The sequence below is a fragment of the Lepidothrix coronata genome, unplaced genomic scaffold, assembly GCF_001604755.1.
Source record: "Lepidothrix coronata isolate B3197 unplaced genomic scaffold, Lepidothrix_coronata-1.0 Scaffold90, whole genome shotgun sequence".
NCBI lineage: Eukaryota > Metazoa > Chordata > Aves > Passeriformes > Pipridae > Lepidothrix > Lepidothrix coronata.
In genome coordinates, this window is record NW_016690270.1 from 712124 (window position 1) to 729285 (window position 17162).

Here is a 17162-nt window from a genome sequence, read left to right on the forward strand (position 1 = left end):
ACAGTGCTCTCAGTGGTGGGGGGCTCTGAGAGGCCTGGGGAAGGCACAGGGTAGGATAGCAGCTGCTCAGCACTGTCCATTTCTTGGTGCGTGGCTGCTGAACTCCCTGGGCACGTGGCAGGGAACACCACCCTCCACCTGTACCCTCCTCTCTGACTGAGCTCGGGGGCTCTGCCACCCTCCCTGGCTGCTTGGGTTCCCTCCTCCCCAGTGCCACAGCACCCTGGGGCCAACCCAGGGACACTGGACACTCAGGGGGGGTCAGAGTAGACTGTGGCCTGGGGCAGATGCCAGCACAGAGGAGTCCACCAGGCCCCTCAGGACTATCCCTTCTCTGATGTCAAGGATGGGATGCACTGACTCATCCAATAGTGCTGTAGCACCAGTAGGAAGAGACAAGTGAGCAGGGAGCCCCCCCAGCACCCTTGGAGCCTCCTCTGCCTGGGCAGGAGCGTAGCACACTCTCACCATCGTCCACAGGGTCCCGAAAAGAGCCCGAGCGGATCATGCCTTTGGGCTTGTCGGCCAGGGAGAGGGTGCTGCCCATCTGGGAGGTGCTGTACAGCTCGAAGGTGGAGTCGTGGGTGGGGATGCTGTTGGAGCGGGTGATCCGCGGGGCTGCGGTGGCAGTGGGGCTCACTGCAAGGAGAAAGTAGGGAGGAAGCGGGCTCAGAGTCACACTGGGGACTTGGGATCGGGATGGGGAAGCAGGGCTGGGAGCGATCCACAAGAACTGGAATGCAGCAAGGAAGCAGGGATTGTGGTCCCAAAGCAGGGAGGGGCTGGGGGAAAGCTAAAAGGCAGGTTGATGCTGGGAAGACCTGGACACTAGCACCAAGGTAACCACTGGGCTGAGGAACAAATCCATCACTCCAGGGCCAAGTGGGCACCACCACACCAGAGACCATCACCTGCAGCTGCAGGACTCCAGCCTGCTGCCCCAACCTGTCCGTCTGGACTCCCCAAACCTGCCAGGAACATGCAGCTCCTGGTGAGAGCAGGGCAGGGCTCACCCCTTGCCTCACTGGGCACACTCAGAGGAGCAGGGACCACAGACTGAGCCCCAAAGGTGGATGAGATGCCCTGAAGCAGAGGTGATGGACGTCCCTGGTCCCAACCTAGCACCACAAGCACCAGGTGCTGGGTGTTAAGCGTGGGCAAGGAGAAAAGCAGCACCCAGGGAGGCACCAGGGGAGCACAGGCAGAAGGAAGGAAGGGGGCTGGGGACTGGCAGCGGAGGGCACTGACCAATGTTGGTGAGTGGACCTTTCCCAACCAGCGCCATGGGGAGGGCAGGGGGCGAGGGCAGGTCCTGCTGCTCTTCCGACTCTGGGAGCCCACTGATGGCGTGTGAGTGGCGTCGCTCCTTGGCCTCCTCCTGGGAGTGCAGCTGGTACCTGAGGAGCCGCAGACAGACACGGTGAGATCGACGAGGACCGCCCCAGATCCTGCCCAGTGTGCTGTAGCCCAGCCTCCTCAGCTCAGGGGCACTGCCCTGGAAAGCTCCACATGCCCCCTCTCTCTCCCCAGCACCATCCAAAAGTGATTTGGGCTCTTTTACCTCAACCCTTTCTTGGGCAGGGTGTTCCTGTCGCGGTTGACACTGGAAGGGAAGGAAAAACTGAATGACATCCCTGCAGAGATGAGGGAAGGAGCCATGGGGATTGAGCTGCAGAGACAGGGGGCTTTTCCCCAGAAATGTAGCAGGAAGAGGCTCTGAAGCAGGCAAAGGTCTGCAGAACAGCAGGGATGGATCTGAGCCCATGGAGGTGCCCCAGAGACCCAACCCTTTCTCCAGCCATACCTGTCCAGATGCGTGAGCCGGGGGCTTCCGCTCCAGCCCAGCTCCCCTGCCTCTTCCTCCTCCTCCTCCTCCTCCGTGCTGGCAGGGGGTGCAGCAGCAGGGGTGGTGGTGGTGCTGCTGCCCCCTGAAAAGGCACTGGGCAGGCTCATGGGCATCTGCAGGGACTCCATGCTGCGGTGCAGGCCAGAGAGCTTGGGGTACATCCTGCCTTCCTTGGGGACGCTGAAGCCGCCCATGAGCTCCAGGCCCTGAGAGAAGCTGGCTGAGTTGATGTTGAGGATGGGGGCAGGGCTGGGGCTGAAGCAGGGTGCCAGGTGCCCACCGGCCGGGTGCAGGTCCTGGAGCTTGGCAGTGTGAGGGGGGTGCAGCTCGCTAGAAGAGGGCAAGTCTAGGCTGTTGGAGTTGACTTTGTCCAAGTTGGCTAGGGTGGGAGGCTTCGCATAGGTCTTGGCAGCCGTTCTGGAGGGGGAAAATGGGTAAGGAAACAGGTGAGACTCAGGTGCTGGTGCTGAGCACAGCCATGCCAGGCATCTGCTGCCCTCGGGTGTGGAAGGACCATACCTGAGAGGTGTGGAGGGCAGCTCAGCCACCTTGGCCACTGGCGGGAGGTTGGCCTGGGCTTTTGGAGTACTCTCAGGTGAGCTGACACTCTTCAGTGTCCCGCACTCAGAGTCAAGTGCCACTGCCTTGGCCTTGGCCTTCTCCTTCTCGCGGTCCGTCTGGTTCACAGGGGCCGGTGTCCCACGGCCGGCGCTGATCTTGGACGGCTCCTTGAGCCGTGACACCGAGATGCTGCCCTGCTTGGTGCTCAGCATGCTGGGGTCTATGCTGCTGCTGACCGGCCGGGCTGCGCTGCGGCCACCAGTCACGCTCATGGAGCTGGACTTGGCGGGCCGGGGCAGGCTGCGGTACTGGATGTTAGTGCGAGCCCCTGGGGCCAGGAACCCAGGCTCAGCTGCGTTGGAGACATCCAGGCTTGTTTTCCTCCCACTGACTGGCTTGACAGGGATGCCAGAGCTCTTCTGGATCTTGCCGAGTGTGGCTGAGCCCCCAGCTTGCATGACAGTGGCAGTGCCGGTGGCAGGGGCTGGTTTCTTGTAGCCAAAGGAGCTGGAGGACGAGGGGCGCGCGAGCCCCGACGGGGGCTTCTTGGCATCAGCGGTGCGGTCACGGCCGGCATCGGAGGAGGAGCGCTGCAGGCCCGTGCTCTTCACAGACAGCTTGCTCTTGTCAGTGGCTTTGGTCTCGGGCTTGCCTAGTGGCAGGGAAGGACAGGTTAGTGTCCCAGGAGGCTTTGGGGACATTTGGGAGTGAACTAGCCCAGACAGGACATGTGCATCAGAGATGCAGGGATGTGATGGAGAAGAAGAGACATGCCAGGTCCCTGGTGCACCCAGTGAGCCCCCAGCCTGGCATGTGGACTTGAGGCCATGGAGCAGGCACAGACCCCCAGCCTGCCTGCAGGGATACACAGCCCTGTACCCCCCTCCAGCCATGGCCAGCTCCTGGGACTGAGCACAGCCACAGGGCATCCCATGGCTTATGTGCTCTGGAAGGTGCACAAAGACATCACCTAACCCTCTCCCCGTTGGAGAAGATGGACCCTGCCCAAACTGGGTCTCACCTGCCACTTTGAGGGTGCTCTGGGCTGTATGGGTGATGGGGGAGGTCACAGCCACTGGAGGGGTCTTGCCCTTCTTGAGGGAGCCCGGGGTGCCCAGACTGACAGGCTTCTTCAGCTCACCGCCCTTGGGCCCCTCCTCACCGCCATCCGAGGGCTCCCGCCGCCACTTGGAGGAGCCATGCTCCATCTTGAGGCTACTGCTGTCGTAGTCCAGCTTCTTGGGCGCCTTCTCCTCACCCTCACCGTACCAGCTCAGCCCACTCTCCACCAGCGAGCGCTTCTCCGAGTCTGTGCGCAGCTGTGGGCAGAGCAGAGTCAGGGGTGCTCCTGGCACCCACCCCAAACCCATCCCCAGAAAGCCAGCTGGGAGGATACACCAGACACCCTGTGCTATGCCTGTTTTCCAAAACTGGCATACTCCATCCCCTCTTTCCTGCCGAGGCAGTGGCACCAGGTCGGAACCAGTGCCAGGAATGGTCTGGGTGCTGCTGGCACCTACCGCTATGGCCGAGTTCCTGCGTGAGGTGGTGGGGGTGGAGGGCAGGGAGTTGAGCGAGGAGCTGGCGTTGAACTCCTCTGAACTGAGGTTGTCAGAGGCATCGCTGAGGCCGCTACTGATGGAGCTGCTCTCATCCCAGCTGCAAGGGACAGACAGCATCAGATCCCTGCCCAGCCCAGTGGGTCCCACCAGCTCCAGGAGCCTCCCTGTTCCAGGGGCTGCTGGGGCAAAAACCACCTCCTGGTAGTGCCCATGGCAGGAACAAGGTAGGAAAGGGCCACAGCTGTCTCCAGTCAGCCTGGGATGGGGTCAGTGTACCACTGGCACACAAGGCCCACACATCTCCCCATTAGGGCCCTGTGGAGGCTTTGGGGGGATAGAGGGTACCTGCACAGGGCAGGGAAGTCAGCACCCACACCACAGGGCTGGCAGCGCCACAGCTGGCACCAAACCCCCAGCGACGCGCCCCACCAAGAGGGCTGGGATTGTCGGAAAGGGCAGAACTGCTGGAATAAACAAACCAGCCGTCCCAAAGCATCCACCCTTCCTTGGGTGGCCCCCACCCACTCCACCCACCTCCCCCTCTCCAGCGCCCAGCAGCCACAGGCAGCAGGTCTGGGCACCGCTGCTATGTCGAGGCGGCTGCTCCGTGCCGGGGCTCAGCTGAGCATGCACGACCCCATCTGCAGGGCCGTCAGTCAGCCCCGTGCTGGGGCAGCAGCTGCCCAGGCGCCCCACGGGCCCAGCCGGCTCCGCAGCGCAGGGCTGTGCCCACGGCGATCCGGCACAGACGGGCACGGTGCACCTTCCAGCAGGATGAGCATGGCCCCTTTCAGGTCAGCAGCTGAGTAGGTCAGCAAGGCCCTGCAGCCTCCAAGGGGCTGGGGGAGGCTGGGGGAGACAACACTGGAAACAGGTTGCCCAGAGAAGATGTGGCTGCCCCACCCCTGGAATTGCTCAAGGCCACACTGGACAAGGTTTGGAGCAACCTGGTCTCGTGGAAGGTGTCCCTGCCCCACGGCAGGGGGTAGAACAAGATCAGCTTTAAGGTCCCTTCCAACCCAAACCATGCCATGATTCTGTAACAAGCTGCAGTGCAGGAGCAGAGCTGGGGGGCTGCAGCCAGCCCCAGTCCCTACTGGAGATGCCTGTTTCTCTATGCTGGGGCCAGAAAGGTGCAGGAGAAGCCCAGTGAACACCAGAGCCCCAGAAACTGGTAAAGCCATTTCATGTCATCCAAGTGACACTCTGACTCTGGGGACGGGGCAGCATGGCCACGCAGAGGAGAGGGCACCTGTGCCAACTGCAGTGCCAGAGCACAAGCAACAGTCATCACCATCCCCTCCAGGATGCCCCAAAGCTCCAAAGATGGAGCAACACAGGCAGCTCCAGCACCCTATGACCAGCACTGTGTGTCCTGCTCCTTCCGTCAGGAAAGAGTTCATCAGAGACCGGCCAGAGCCAGGATGGACACAGCTCCCTACATCCCCACATCAACTTCTTGGATAGAACCCACAGGTGCTGCTGCCCAGGAAGGGATTTCACTAGGACTATGTGCCTGGGATGTACTGCTGAGCTGGTCAACTCCAAGCGTCTCCCACCAACAGCCCTGTGCTGGGGGTGACTTCCCACTGGGACAGAAATTCCCACCGGGACAGAAATTCCCACCCCACAGCAAAGCTCCTCTCCCAGCGGGCAGTGCTGGGAGTGAGGCCAGGCTTCAGGAGAGCCACATCCTGCAAGGACGTGGCTGGGGCTACACGGAGCGTTGGGTGTCTCAGCTTGGCCTCTGGGACCTGGCAGAGAAACCCCAAATACTCTTGCAGCCACATATGGCATACCCTTGCTGCCCTGGCCCCAGGCACCCAGAGAGCAACAGGGAAAGGGGCACAGGGTCAGGGGCTGAGCTGGGGCAGGAGGTGACTCCAGATCCTCCTTGGCAACCCAGTGCCAAGGAAGGACAACATGGAAGGTCACAGGTGACATCCCAAAACCACTCAAAGCCTGGGGTGAGGCCAGGGAGCCAGCTGCGTTCTGTGGGAGTGACTCTGACTCTCTCATGAGACACATGGCTGGCACATTGAAGGATCCCCCAAACTGACACGTGTATGCCACAGGCAGCACAGCAGAAAAAGCCTCAACCACAGCACCACTGGCTCCTCAGCGAGCCCAAACTCCTGGAGCAAAGCCGAGTCTTGGCACCTCGAGTGCCCCCCTGAACCCCTAAACGGGGGGCAGCCATGTCGCACCCCCTGCTTTGTGCTCCATCCTCTCCATCTTACCCAGAGCCATTCCGAGTTCCCGCAGCCGGTCCCGCACCGAACCCACTCGCAGGCAGCCCCGCTACAGCTCCCGGGGACGCGGATGCTCAAGGGCAACGTGTCCGTCCTGCCGCGCTCGGCGGCGCTGGCGGGTGGGCGGGACCCATCGGGGGCAGGATGGGATCCACCGGGGACAGGATGGCCCCGGCACGGCCCCGGGGATGCAGATCCCGGCCCCATCCCCGGCCCGGAGAGGCGGCTGCACCGGCAGGGAGGGGGGGACGGACCTGCCCCACGGCGCGGTGCGCGGGGATGCTCCGCTGCGCTCCACCCCGGCCGCGCCCCGGCTCGGAGCGCCCCGCTCGGCAGCCCCGGGGTCAGCGCGCCCGGGGGCACCGGAGTCGCGGGAGCGGTGCGGGGGCTCGGCCCAGCCGCGCTGCAGGTGCGGGGAGGGGGCCGGGCCGGAAGGTTGGGGTGCCCAGGGGAGCCCCCCCGATGGCCCCGATGTCGCGGTCCCGGGCGCGGCCGCGCTGCCCCGACCCCCCTTTCTCCCCCCCTCGCAGCGCGGCCGAGACAAAGCACCGCCCGCGGAGCGGCCCCGGGGCGCGGGGCTTTGTCTGCCGGGGCCGCGCTCCGGCCGCGCCCCCGCCCGCCCGGTGCGGTGCGGTGCCCGTCCCCGTGCCCGCGCGGTACCTGCTGGCGAGGCGCGGGGCGCGGCGCGGCCTCCCCGCCCGCAGCATCGTGCTGCCCGCGGTGCGGTGCGGCGCGGCCCCGCCGGGCGGGCGAGAGGGGCGGGGGGCGGCGGGACCGCCCCGCTGCCCGCGCCTTAAAGCGGCAGCGGCACCGGGGCCCCCTCCGCCGTCCCCCAGCCCCGCCTCGACCCCGCCGGGACCGGCCCGGGGTCCCGGCTCTCAGCCCCGCCCGCCGCAGCCTCCTGCCCCGCGGCCGTGTCTGCACATCCTGCCCCCCAGCCCGGTCCCTGGAGTCCCCCAGCCTCAGCCTAGCATCCCCCCAGCTGCCCCCGGAGCCCTCAGGCCATCACTCACACACCCAAAGGCAGCACCAGTGCCCCCCAGTCCAGCCCACAGTGACACCAAGGCCATCCCTCGGACTGGTCCTAGTGCCCCCCAAGCCGCCCTGTTCTCCCTCCCCAAAGGAACCACCTCCCACTGTGGGGTGCTGGGACAGCTGCTCCCAGCAATCCCAGTGCACACCCCCAGTAAGGACACCCACGCCCACCCTGCTCTGCCCTTCATCAACCAAAATCCCTATTTTTGTCCTTTTTCTCTCTCTCGCATCAGAGCAGGAACCACGCTGCAGGGCAGGGTCCTCACCAGGATGGTGACAACTGGGACACCTTCACCGGCCCGGCCATAGTGGGCAGAGAGAGTTAACTGCAGCCTTGGCAAGACAGACCCAGTCCCTGCAGGCTGGGAAATAAGTAATTCCTTCCTTGAAGAAACGGCAACGCCTCTTGGCTCCTTCCTCGCTGCCCTATCACTCGCTGCACAGTGCTTGCCCCAGCATGGCGTGGCACGGCACAGCTGGCCAGGGGTACCCGACCATCCCTGTCCCTACTTATCAGCTCCTGCTCACACCCACCAACCCCTGGCCAGAGCTCAGGGTGAGGTCCCCAATACCTCCTGCAGGCAGCCAGCCCTGCAGTGGGGTGTCAGCTCCACAGCCACGTGCGCCAACGGGGCAGCACAGCCCACCCAGCACTGCATCCCCATGGTCCCTCCAGCCTGGCACGATGCCAGACACCGTCCTTTCCCTCCTCTTCTGCTGGCCAGCTGCCTCAGCCCTGCCACGGCCAGCTCAGGCAGTGTCAGAGGAGCTTCAGCTGGGCCCAAATCTGGGCTAGGGACATCCAGGGTGGCAAGGGGAGACAGCCTGGCATAGCCCAGCACAGTCCAGCACAGCCCAGCACAATGGCCCCCGGGACAGGCAGCTTTGACCCTGCCAGAGCCACGGGCCCACTGTGAGATGACAGCAGAGAATCGCTGCTGATCACAGCAGCCCCACTGGCACCAACACTGGCACTGACCCCATGCAGAGGAGCATCCCCAGCCCATTTCTCAGCAGAGGTTGCTGTTGTGGCCCAAGGTTCAAACTCTCCCCATTTCACCTGTCTCACACTGGCAGAGACACCTGCCCGTGTACCAGATAGACCCTCTGGAACCAGTGGGGGCTCCTGACACCCGTGTCCCTGCCAGGCTGGTCCTGCCAGATCCCAACTGCCTGCCTGAAGCCCACCCTGGATGAAAGCGAGTCCCTCCTGGTCTGCCCTGGCCCTTTCCTCCTGTCACAGGGGAGGAAGTGCAGGGCCTGCACCAGGGGGTCCCACACCCCACATTGGCAGCTCACTGACACCAAGGGGGCTCTGCAGCACCGGTGCCCCCAGCCCCAGCCTTATGCTGTGACTTGAGGCAGGAGCAGTGAGGAAAGCACAGGCACAGCCGGGACTCTTCCCACCCTCCCCCTCTCCTCCACTTAATGGGGCAGAAAAACCAATTAGCTGCATAAATCCCTCTGGGAGGGTTGGGGGCTCCCCATGGGCATGGGCAAGGGGGGCTCTGCTTCCCCCTCACATCCACATCAGAAACCACCTCAGGGCATCACAACACTCATCACTTCCTCCCTGACTCCCTTAGGATCCCCACAGCCCCCTAAACCCCTCTGTACCCTCCAGGACCCTCCCAGACCCCCAGGTACCCTCTCATATAGTGCCAGCCCCTGCAGAGAGCCAGGCTACCCTGACCCTGGGTGTTTTCTGATTGGATTTTGGGTACTGGCATCTGGCACCTTTCACCGAAGCCATGCTCAAAGGAACAGGGGGCTGCAGGGACCTGCCAGATGTGGAAACTGAGGTAGGGAAGGGGGATCTGACTTGCCTGAGCTCACCCAGCAGAAGAGGATCAGCACATCACATCCTGCAGTTGACCCAGCACCTCGTTCTGCAGGCAGCACAGCATCTGGTCCCTGGCCCCCCAGGGCCCTGAGGAGTCCTGGGCACTCCCCCCAGGGGAATCCTGAGTGTGCGTGGTCCCTGCACAGGGGACCGCAGCCAGGCTGTGCCTCCATCCCAGCTCTGCACCACCAACCACAGTAATAGTGGGTTCTGATTTCCCCGTGGCAGCGAGGCCGAGGCCATGGGGGGTCAGCCACACTCCCTGCCCGTTGCAGTGACATTAGCCACGGGCCCCAACCACTCTCCTGGCCGCCATGTCAGTGCAGCTGCGAGCTCAGCTGGCCCCACTGTGAGGGACAATGAGGGGTCACCCCTGTAACCCACCCAAGTGGTGGAAACCCCAGAGGAAGCGTGTCCCGGTGTGGGGATCTCCACTGGCAGTTACGGTGACACACAAAGCCTCGGTCAGGGCCACCGTGGCACGTGGGGGCTGCAGCAGCTGCGTGTGGGGCTCGGAGAGTCCCAGGGAAGTGCCGGGGTGGGGAGCAGTGTGACTCAGCCCGCTTGCGAAATTCCTATTTTTCCCTGTTGTCTGGACAAGCCGGTGACCTCGGACACCTCAGCTCACAGCAGCAAGACCCCTCCACAGGCAGTAGGGTGGCACGTGGCATGTGGCAAAGCCCGGTCTTGAGGTCCCCAGGCAGCAAGCAGACAGGCAGGTGGGTTTGGGGGGCAGATTCCCCCTAACAGCTCTCCCCAGGGCATGTGGGTGTGCGAGGTCAAGCCCCGGGCTCGGTACCTCCGTGTCTGCATCCAGCCCCACCAACTAGTCACAGGAGCCAGCAGCTTCCCACATCCTGGGCGTGTGCTGACCCCCAGGTGCCCTGAATCCCCAAGTCCCACAAGCCCAGAATCCCTTTCCCAAAACATGCCTCATGCAGCCACTGCCACAGACCCAGGGGGTCAGGGTTTAGCACTAGAGACCTGGATCCAAACCCCAGGGTACAGAGCTGCTGAAGAGCAGGGCAGAGGAAGGTACTGGAATGGTGGTGGTGCCCAGTGGGGTCCTGGGGCCCCCTTCTGGGAACATCCCCCATCCCCAGACGGGAGGAACCCGCCAAGCCTGGCACACGGCACAGCCCAGCAAATGTTTATCCAACATCCCTCCCCAGCTGGCCAGGCCGGGGCCCCACACACACGCCAGGCCACGTGCAGGGCCACAGTCGTGCCCCGTGGGATGTCCCCGACGAGAAATGACTTCACAGGCTCGCTGGGACAGAGCGAGGGGTCATCCCAGACCGGCCAAAGCTGAGCGAGGGGCGTTTAAGGGAAGGGAACAGGCACCAGCGCCAATCCTGCTTGGAGCAGGAGAGGAGGGCGGCCACTCCCCTGCTGCTCTTGGGGAGCCAAGCCAAACATCTGCTCCCGCCTCCGGGCTGCGCCAAGCCCGAGGAGCTGTGAGGAAGCCAGAGTCAGGCCAGCCCGAGCACGGCGGGTGTCAGCTCCAGAGCATCCCTCCAAGGAGGATGCTGCTGGCAGCCCCCAGCCCTGCTGGAGGGGACCACAGGCCCTGCAGCACCCGGCTGCCAGCAGCACCACCACGGTGGCTTTGGACAGTGCCATGAGGTGTGCCATGAGCTGGACATACATGCCCCACAGTCCCAATGCCAAAAGCTGCTGCCTCAGCTCCATGTCATGCCCACGAGCAGAGTCAGGGCAGTACCTGGCTAACCAGTTGCTGCCATAGCTGTGGTGGGATCCACCTCTAACAAGGTCAAAAGGACATCTCAAATCACACTGGTCCCAGGGTCACACAAAGACTCCCCCCTCAGGGCTCTGGAAGCCCCAGGGGACACGAACAGCCCCAGGGACCGGTTCTGGAGTGATGCCCCCACGCCGCAGCCCTGCAGCCCCTGCAGTGCACAAAAGACCATCACTGCTCCCGCAGCCACCGCAACGGAAGGAGCTGACTCAGCAGCCAGCCCTGCTCACTCCCTCTGCACCCCACGAGCTCCAACTGCAGCAAAGCCTCACAGCATCCCACTCACTCCCCACCATGACCCAACTGGACCCAGGGAACACCTGGGGGTGCTGCTGCACCAGCACCCAGGACAGGTCAGGTCCTGAGCACACACAGCACAAGGAGAGACACCAACGTGCAGCTTCTCTGTGGTGGCACTGCTCACACATGCAGGGCATAGCCAGAGCAAAACCAGGGTAAACCTGGCTTGCACATCCCTGCTCCTGCTCCTCACCATTGCCCAGTTCATGTGCAGGTCTGCACGGAAAGGTGCCCATGCTGCGGCACTGCGGGCCCCACACTGTGGCCATGCAGACAGAGAGGTCCCTTGGGGACCTCTCAGTGGGGTGACATTGGTGGGGTGACCTCCAGTGTCCAAGAAACATCCTCAGCCTAGATGGGAAAGTGTCACTGGTGGCACCACACCCCTCCTGGAACAGGCATTGGGCAAGCAGCCACTGAGTGGTGGCAAGTGGGAATCAGAGTTGACCAAGAAAGGGAACAAAAATGTTTCACTGCTGGCGAAACAGCCCAGGGCTGGGTGCTGTCTCTGCCCATGCCCTGTCCATGCCCCAAGGAGAGACAGGACAGAACAGAAGAGCAGCATCATTCCTTCCACCCATTCCGACACCCCGAGGTGCATCCTGGTGGGCATTCCCTGTGCCAGGTCTCTGCCCTGCTGTAGAGCACAAGGAGGATATGGTGACACCAGGGACAAAAGAAGGGATGTGCTGCCAAACTGGGGGGGCAGAGCCAGAGCTTTTCACCCCCTGAAACCGGCTGCAGGTTGCCGCTGGAAGAAGTGTCAGGCTGATGGACGCAGGTATGGCTGGACTAGGAGCCAGGATGCCGGCACATTTGGCTGACGCAGGAATGATGCTGGGGTCTTGGATGTCCCCAGCCAATCCCTGCTCAAACCTGACTATCCCACTCCCTTTCTGAGCTGGGCCCCAGGTCCCCCACTGCCTCCTTGGCTGGGCTCACCCCAATCTCCACCCAGCTGAATCCACCCCAACACCCCACAGGCAGCTCCCCTGCCCCGGCGGTGCCTCACCTACCTCAGCCCTCGCTCCTTCCAGGCTGCTTCCCTGCCGAGCCATGGGGATGCTGTGCTGCATCCCACAGCCCCACACGTCTCCAACAGGGACGTGTCACCATGTCCTCTGAGCCGTCTCTGACCTACTGCCCTACAAGCCCGGGTGAGCGCCGGCGCCGTGCAGGGGACGCTGCCCCTGGGCTGGGGGCTGACGGCCCCATCTGCAGCACGCGGCTCCTGCCCGGTGCATTAGCAGCACCGGGAGATGGGGCCTGGGGCGGTGGTGGCTTTCTAGGTCAGAGCCAGTGAGGAAGCTGGATGAGGGGCTGTGCTGGGTGAGGGGCTGTGCTGGGTGAGGGGCTGCGCTGGATGAAGGGAGGACAGATAAGGGGCTGTGCTGGGTGAGGGGAGGATGGATGGGGGGATGCACTGTGTGAGGGGATGTGTTGGGTGAGGGGAGGATGGATGGGGGGATGCACTGTGTGAGGGGATGTGTTGGGTGAGGGGAGGATGGATGATAGGCTGTACTGGGTGAGGGGATGCATTGGGTGAGGGGAGGATGGATGATAGGCTGTACTGGGTGAGGGGATGCGTTGGGTGAGGGGAGGATGGATGAGGAGCTGTACTGAGTGAGGGAATGCATTGGATGAGGGGAGGATGGATGAGGGGCTGCACTGGGTGAGGGGATGCATTGGATGAGGGGAGGATGGATGAGGGGCTGCACTGGGTGAGGGGATGTACTGGCTGAGGAGATGCACTGAGTGAGGAGATGTGCTGACTGAAGGGGGAAGATGGATGAGGGGCTGTGCAGGGTGAGTGCTCCTGGCCAGCAAGGCAGCTCTTTGTCCCACCTGGCTCTGGATAGGAGGGGATGCCCCTGCTCTCCTGCCCTGGCTCTGCACCCACTGCCCAGACACCTGGACAAGGCACTCTGGTGTCCCCCGGCACCCATGCCCTGGGGACAGAGGACCTGCCATGCTGCCCACTCTGAGGACCCCCCCCAAGTCCTGCTGTGGGGCCATAAGGGATGGAGGTATGACTCGGTCACTACACAGCCTTGCATGCCCACAATGTCCCAGCAAAATAGCTCATGCCCAGGACATGTCCCTGTGGATTAGGGGGTCCTGTGCTACCACCCTGGGGAGGGGTACCCAGCACAGAGCAGCCAGTACAGAGCACCCAGTCTCTCTCTGGTACGGCACAGCAGGGAACTTGGGGCATATCCAGAGCATCATGCTGGGCACTGTGCAGGAACAAGGACTGTGGCACGCAGCACCACTGACAGCCTCACCCACACCAGGGCACTGTGGTGCTGCCAGGGCCTTTCAGAGGCTCAGCCATGCAGGGCTCCATCCCCAGAGCTTGTCCCTTCCCAGAGGAGAAGTAAATCCTGCCTGGAGTAGCGCAGGGCTGAGCCACCGTGGGTCCCTCCCCCTGCCCACATTCCACCTGCTCAGGGGCTGATGGAGACAAAATGATGCTCTGGTCACCCCTCCCGGCAGTGCCTCTGAAGCCAAGGGCACCCCAAGGTCATCTGCCTGCATGAGCAGCACCAAGATGAGACAAGGGGGGAGATGGGGAGTGGTGGAGCCCCTCATCCCCACAGCCAGCCCTGAGAGAACCCAGCCCTCTAGGGCAGCCCAAATCCACCTCACTGCCCGTCATACCCAGCGGACCAGTGGCCAGCAGCAAAAGGTGACATGTGCCATGTGCCACCTCTGGCAATGGGTTACGATCTCCAAAAGAGTCCATGTTGAGCCAGCACAAAGCTTCCCTGTTCACAAGCCCACGGCAACCCCCAAGGTAACCCCACATGCCTATGGGAAGGACGGGTCTGACACCCACGGTGCTACAGGCGCTCTCACCCCTGAGCTGGAGCATGGCAGGGGCAGAGGCCAGCAGAAACAGCGTGTCCCCTGCACAACTGCAACACGTGCCTCCGGGCCATATCTGGGGAGTGCTGACCCCAGGATGTGTGCAAAGCCAGGGGCTGTGATCTACTCTGCACCAAGCTGACGTGACTACAGGCACCCCAGGAGGGCCAGAGCAGCACTGTCAGGAGGCCAAATACCTCCTCCTGCTCTGGGACAGCTCAAACGCCTGAGTTATTTATCTCCTGTGCTGAAACAGGAAACCTCCAACATGCTCAAACCCTGGACCCTTGCCAGAGTCAGGGGAACCTCAACAGCACAGCAGGAGCTGGACACATCTGGAAAGAAAATGTGAGCCCTGGGTGTGCTGTGTTGTGCCCATCTGGCAGAAGATGCCCCGGGCCCCGTGGGTGGAGGATGGAGGCTGACGAGGGTCCCAGAAGGAGGGGACCCTGCTCAGCAGCACACCCTGCTCCACACAGTGCCACCCATCAGCAGTGACACCTTGGGGCTCACTTCTCCCTGGGGTGCTGAGAACTGACCCAGCCTGTCCCACCACAGGCCACCAGCACTCCCAGCCACAGGGCATCCCCACAGTGCCAGGGTCGCAGGAAGCAGCTCTGACTCACTGGTTGAGAGCATTTCTGAAAGCAGCAACATTCACCCCAGCAGGCCTTTGGCTCAAGGGTCCTGCAGCCACAGACCATGTGCTTTTCTCAGCCCCCTGCTCTGGTAACATCCAGATCAAGCCAGACACTTCTCATATGTCGGGAGATCAGCTCATCCCAGCTCAGAGGGGCACCAGCCCCAAGAAGTCCCAGTTGCCCCAGCAACAGCAGCAGTGGCAGTGGGAAGACATCTCCTGGGATGTGGGGACACGATCCAGCCGGACTGGCTGTGATCTATGTGCTCCTCCACCCATCCCCACTGTGCCAGGTGTCTCCCACCGCCTGGGAAACCTCCTAGAGAGCCCCAATCCAGGCACGACCCCTGCGCAGGCACTCACCCCGTGGTGATGTCGTCATCCTCCGTCAGCGTCTTCCCCATGAGGTCGCTGTCGCTCATGTACCCCGACTTCAGCTCCACATCGTCGGTGTCCAGCGCCTCGACCAGCTCCAGGCGGGAGATGTGGCTCAGCTTGCTCGGGCTGCGCATGGGCATGGTGTGCGAGTAGTGCGCCCGCTCCCCATGCATGTACCAGCTGGGGGTGCCCTCGGAGCGGCACGTCCCCCCGACCGACGGCGCGTCCCCCGCCTGCAGGCGCGGGCTCGACTGCCCATAGCGCCAGGACAGCGGGGAGGAGCGGTTGGAGAGGCTGGAGACGCTCCGGGGGTTGGCTTCGTCGCTGTCGTAGCAGGTCATCTCCAGGGAGCTGTGAGGATGGGGGCGGGGTGTTAGGGCAGGGCATGGGGGGAAATGGAGGTCTGTGCCCTGCCTCACCCCCCCCAAACTGGAGCTGCAAGTGCTCAGAAACCAAAACTGCCCACTTTGAGGCAGCCAGGCAAGACCAGCAGTGTGGGCACAGGGACACTGGCCTGGGCTCCTTCATCTCAGCTGGTCCCCTCCTAGCCTGCCTGGTGCCAGCCCAGTGTCCCCCACTTCAAGACCCACTGGGACATCCACAGCACCAGTGTCTAGTGGTTCCCTTGTCTCCCCAGGGACAGTGGAGCAGGATATGAGGTGTGATAGGGGCTTTGTGCCTCCCCACAGCCCTAATCACCCCACAAAGACAATGCTCCACCACGGCTCTGCCCACCCACTTCGGAGCAGGGCCAGGGGTGCCACCAGGGCTGGCAGCAAACACACCTGGGAGAGGGGTCAGCACCATCCCAGAGACCAGCCCTGGCCCTGAACCCCAGCTGTGCTGAACCCCAATAATAGGACACCTTCAGTGGAAAGCCCAGACGTGCTTCCCTGTGCCTGGGCTGCTCCTCCTTGGCCACTTCCCTCCCAGCACTTCAACATCTGCACCCAAATATCACTCCAGACCCACAGGACAGGACGAGTTGGGGTGGCAGCAGCGATCCCGGGGGATGTGGCAGCAGGACATGCCAGGGAGCAGAGGCTGTGAGCAGAAGGTTGCTGAGGGACAAACCAGGGACCAGGTCCCTGCAGCAGTGTTTCACACTGAACCTATGAAGAGTGAACCATCACATCTGGGCCGGAGGGGACTCCCCAAGACAGGACTGCCCGGCCCCAGGGGCTGCCCACAAGCGTAGTGCTCTTCAGCCATCCCAGAGCCCATGAGTGCTTCAGGAACAGGGAGTTTCATCACTCCCCACACCCTTCGGGATATATTTTGGGCAAACAGTGATGCTGAGACTAAATTTAGGCACCAAAAATGATTACTTCTTGGAGCAGCTTCTTGGGAACCCACAGCCCTCAAATTGGCTCCAAACGCTACTATCAGCAAATTATTCCCTAGCTTGGATTAAACGTTCCTGCAGGAGCACCCAAAGCCAAACCCTGGCTGCAGCATTGAATCTAAAACAGGGAACTACAGAAAAAAATTAGGAAGTTGGTTAAAGTGGAACTAAAAGGGGCAGCTAAAAGGGGTTTGTTTTTGTTGGTAGCACAAAGGATGTGCTGTCGGCAGCTCAGAGCAGATGCCAACCACATCTCTGAGCAGGAGGAAGAGAAGCCTCACCTCGAATCCTGGGGTCAGTTCTGGGCCCCTCATGACAAGAAAGATATTGAGGGGCTGGAGTGTGTCCAGCAAAGGGCAACTGAGCTGGGGAAGGAGCTGGAGCAGCAGGAGCAGCTGAGGAAGCTGGGGGGGCTCAGCCTGGAGAAAAGGAGGCTCAAGGGGGACCTTCTCGCTCTCTGCAACTCCCTGACATGAGGGTGGAGCCAGGTGAGGGTTGGGCTCTGGTCCCAGGGAACAAGGGACAGGATGAGAGGAAACAGCCTCAAGTTATGCCAGGGGAGGTTCAGGTTGGATACTAGGAAAATTTCTTCACAGAAAGGCTGGTCAGGCCCTGGCACAGGCTGCCCAGGGCAGTGGTGGAGTCACCATTCCTGGAAGTGTTCAAAACACGTGTGGATGTTGCACTTGGGGACATGGTTTAATGGTGAACATGGCAGTGCTAGGGGAACAGCTGGACTCGATGGTCTTAGAGGCCTTTTCCAGCCTAAA

At 62.5% G+C, this 17162-nt stretch overlaps 1 protein-coding gene across 1 annotated transcript in view; it reads right to left on the reverse strand.

Annotated features, from left to right (window-relative positions):
* NAV1 (neuron navigator 1) overlaps positions 1-17162 on the reverse strand; it is a 62443-nt gene that overhangs the window by 11744 nt on the left and 33537 nt on the right. The window contains exons 5-12 of the mRNA XM_017821288.1: positions 15033-15398; positions 3928-4066; positions 3429-3726; positions 2366-3059; positions 1805-2263; positions 1562-1603; positions 1249-1397; positions 469-639 (exon numbers count right to left, since the gene is read on the reverse strand). Of these exons, the coding sequence (XP_017676777.1) occupies positions 469-639; positions 1249-1397; positions 1562-1603; positions 1805-2263; positions 2366-3059; positions 3429-3726; positions 3928-4066; positions 15033-15398 (2318 nt within the window). The remainder of the gene's footprint in view (positions 1-468; positions 640-1248; positions 1398-1561; positions 1604-1804; positions 2264-2365; positions 3060-3428; positions 3727-3927; positions 4067-15032; positions 15399-17162) is intronic.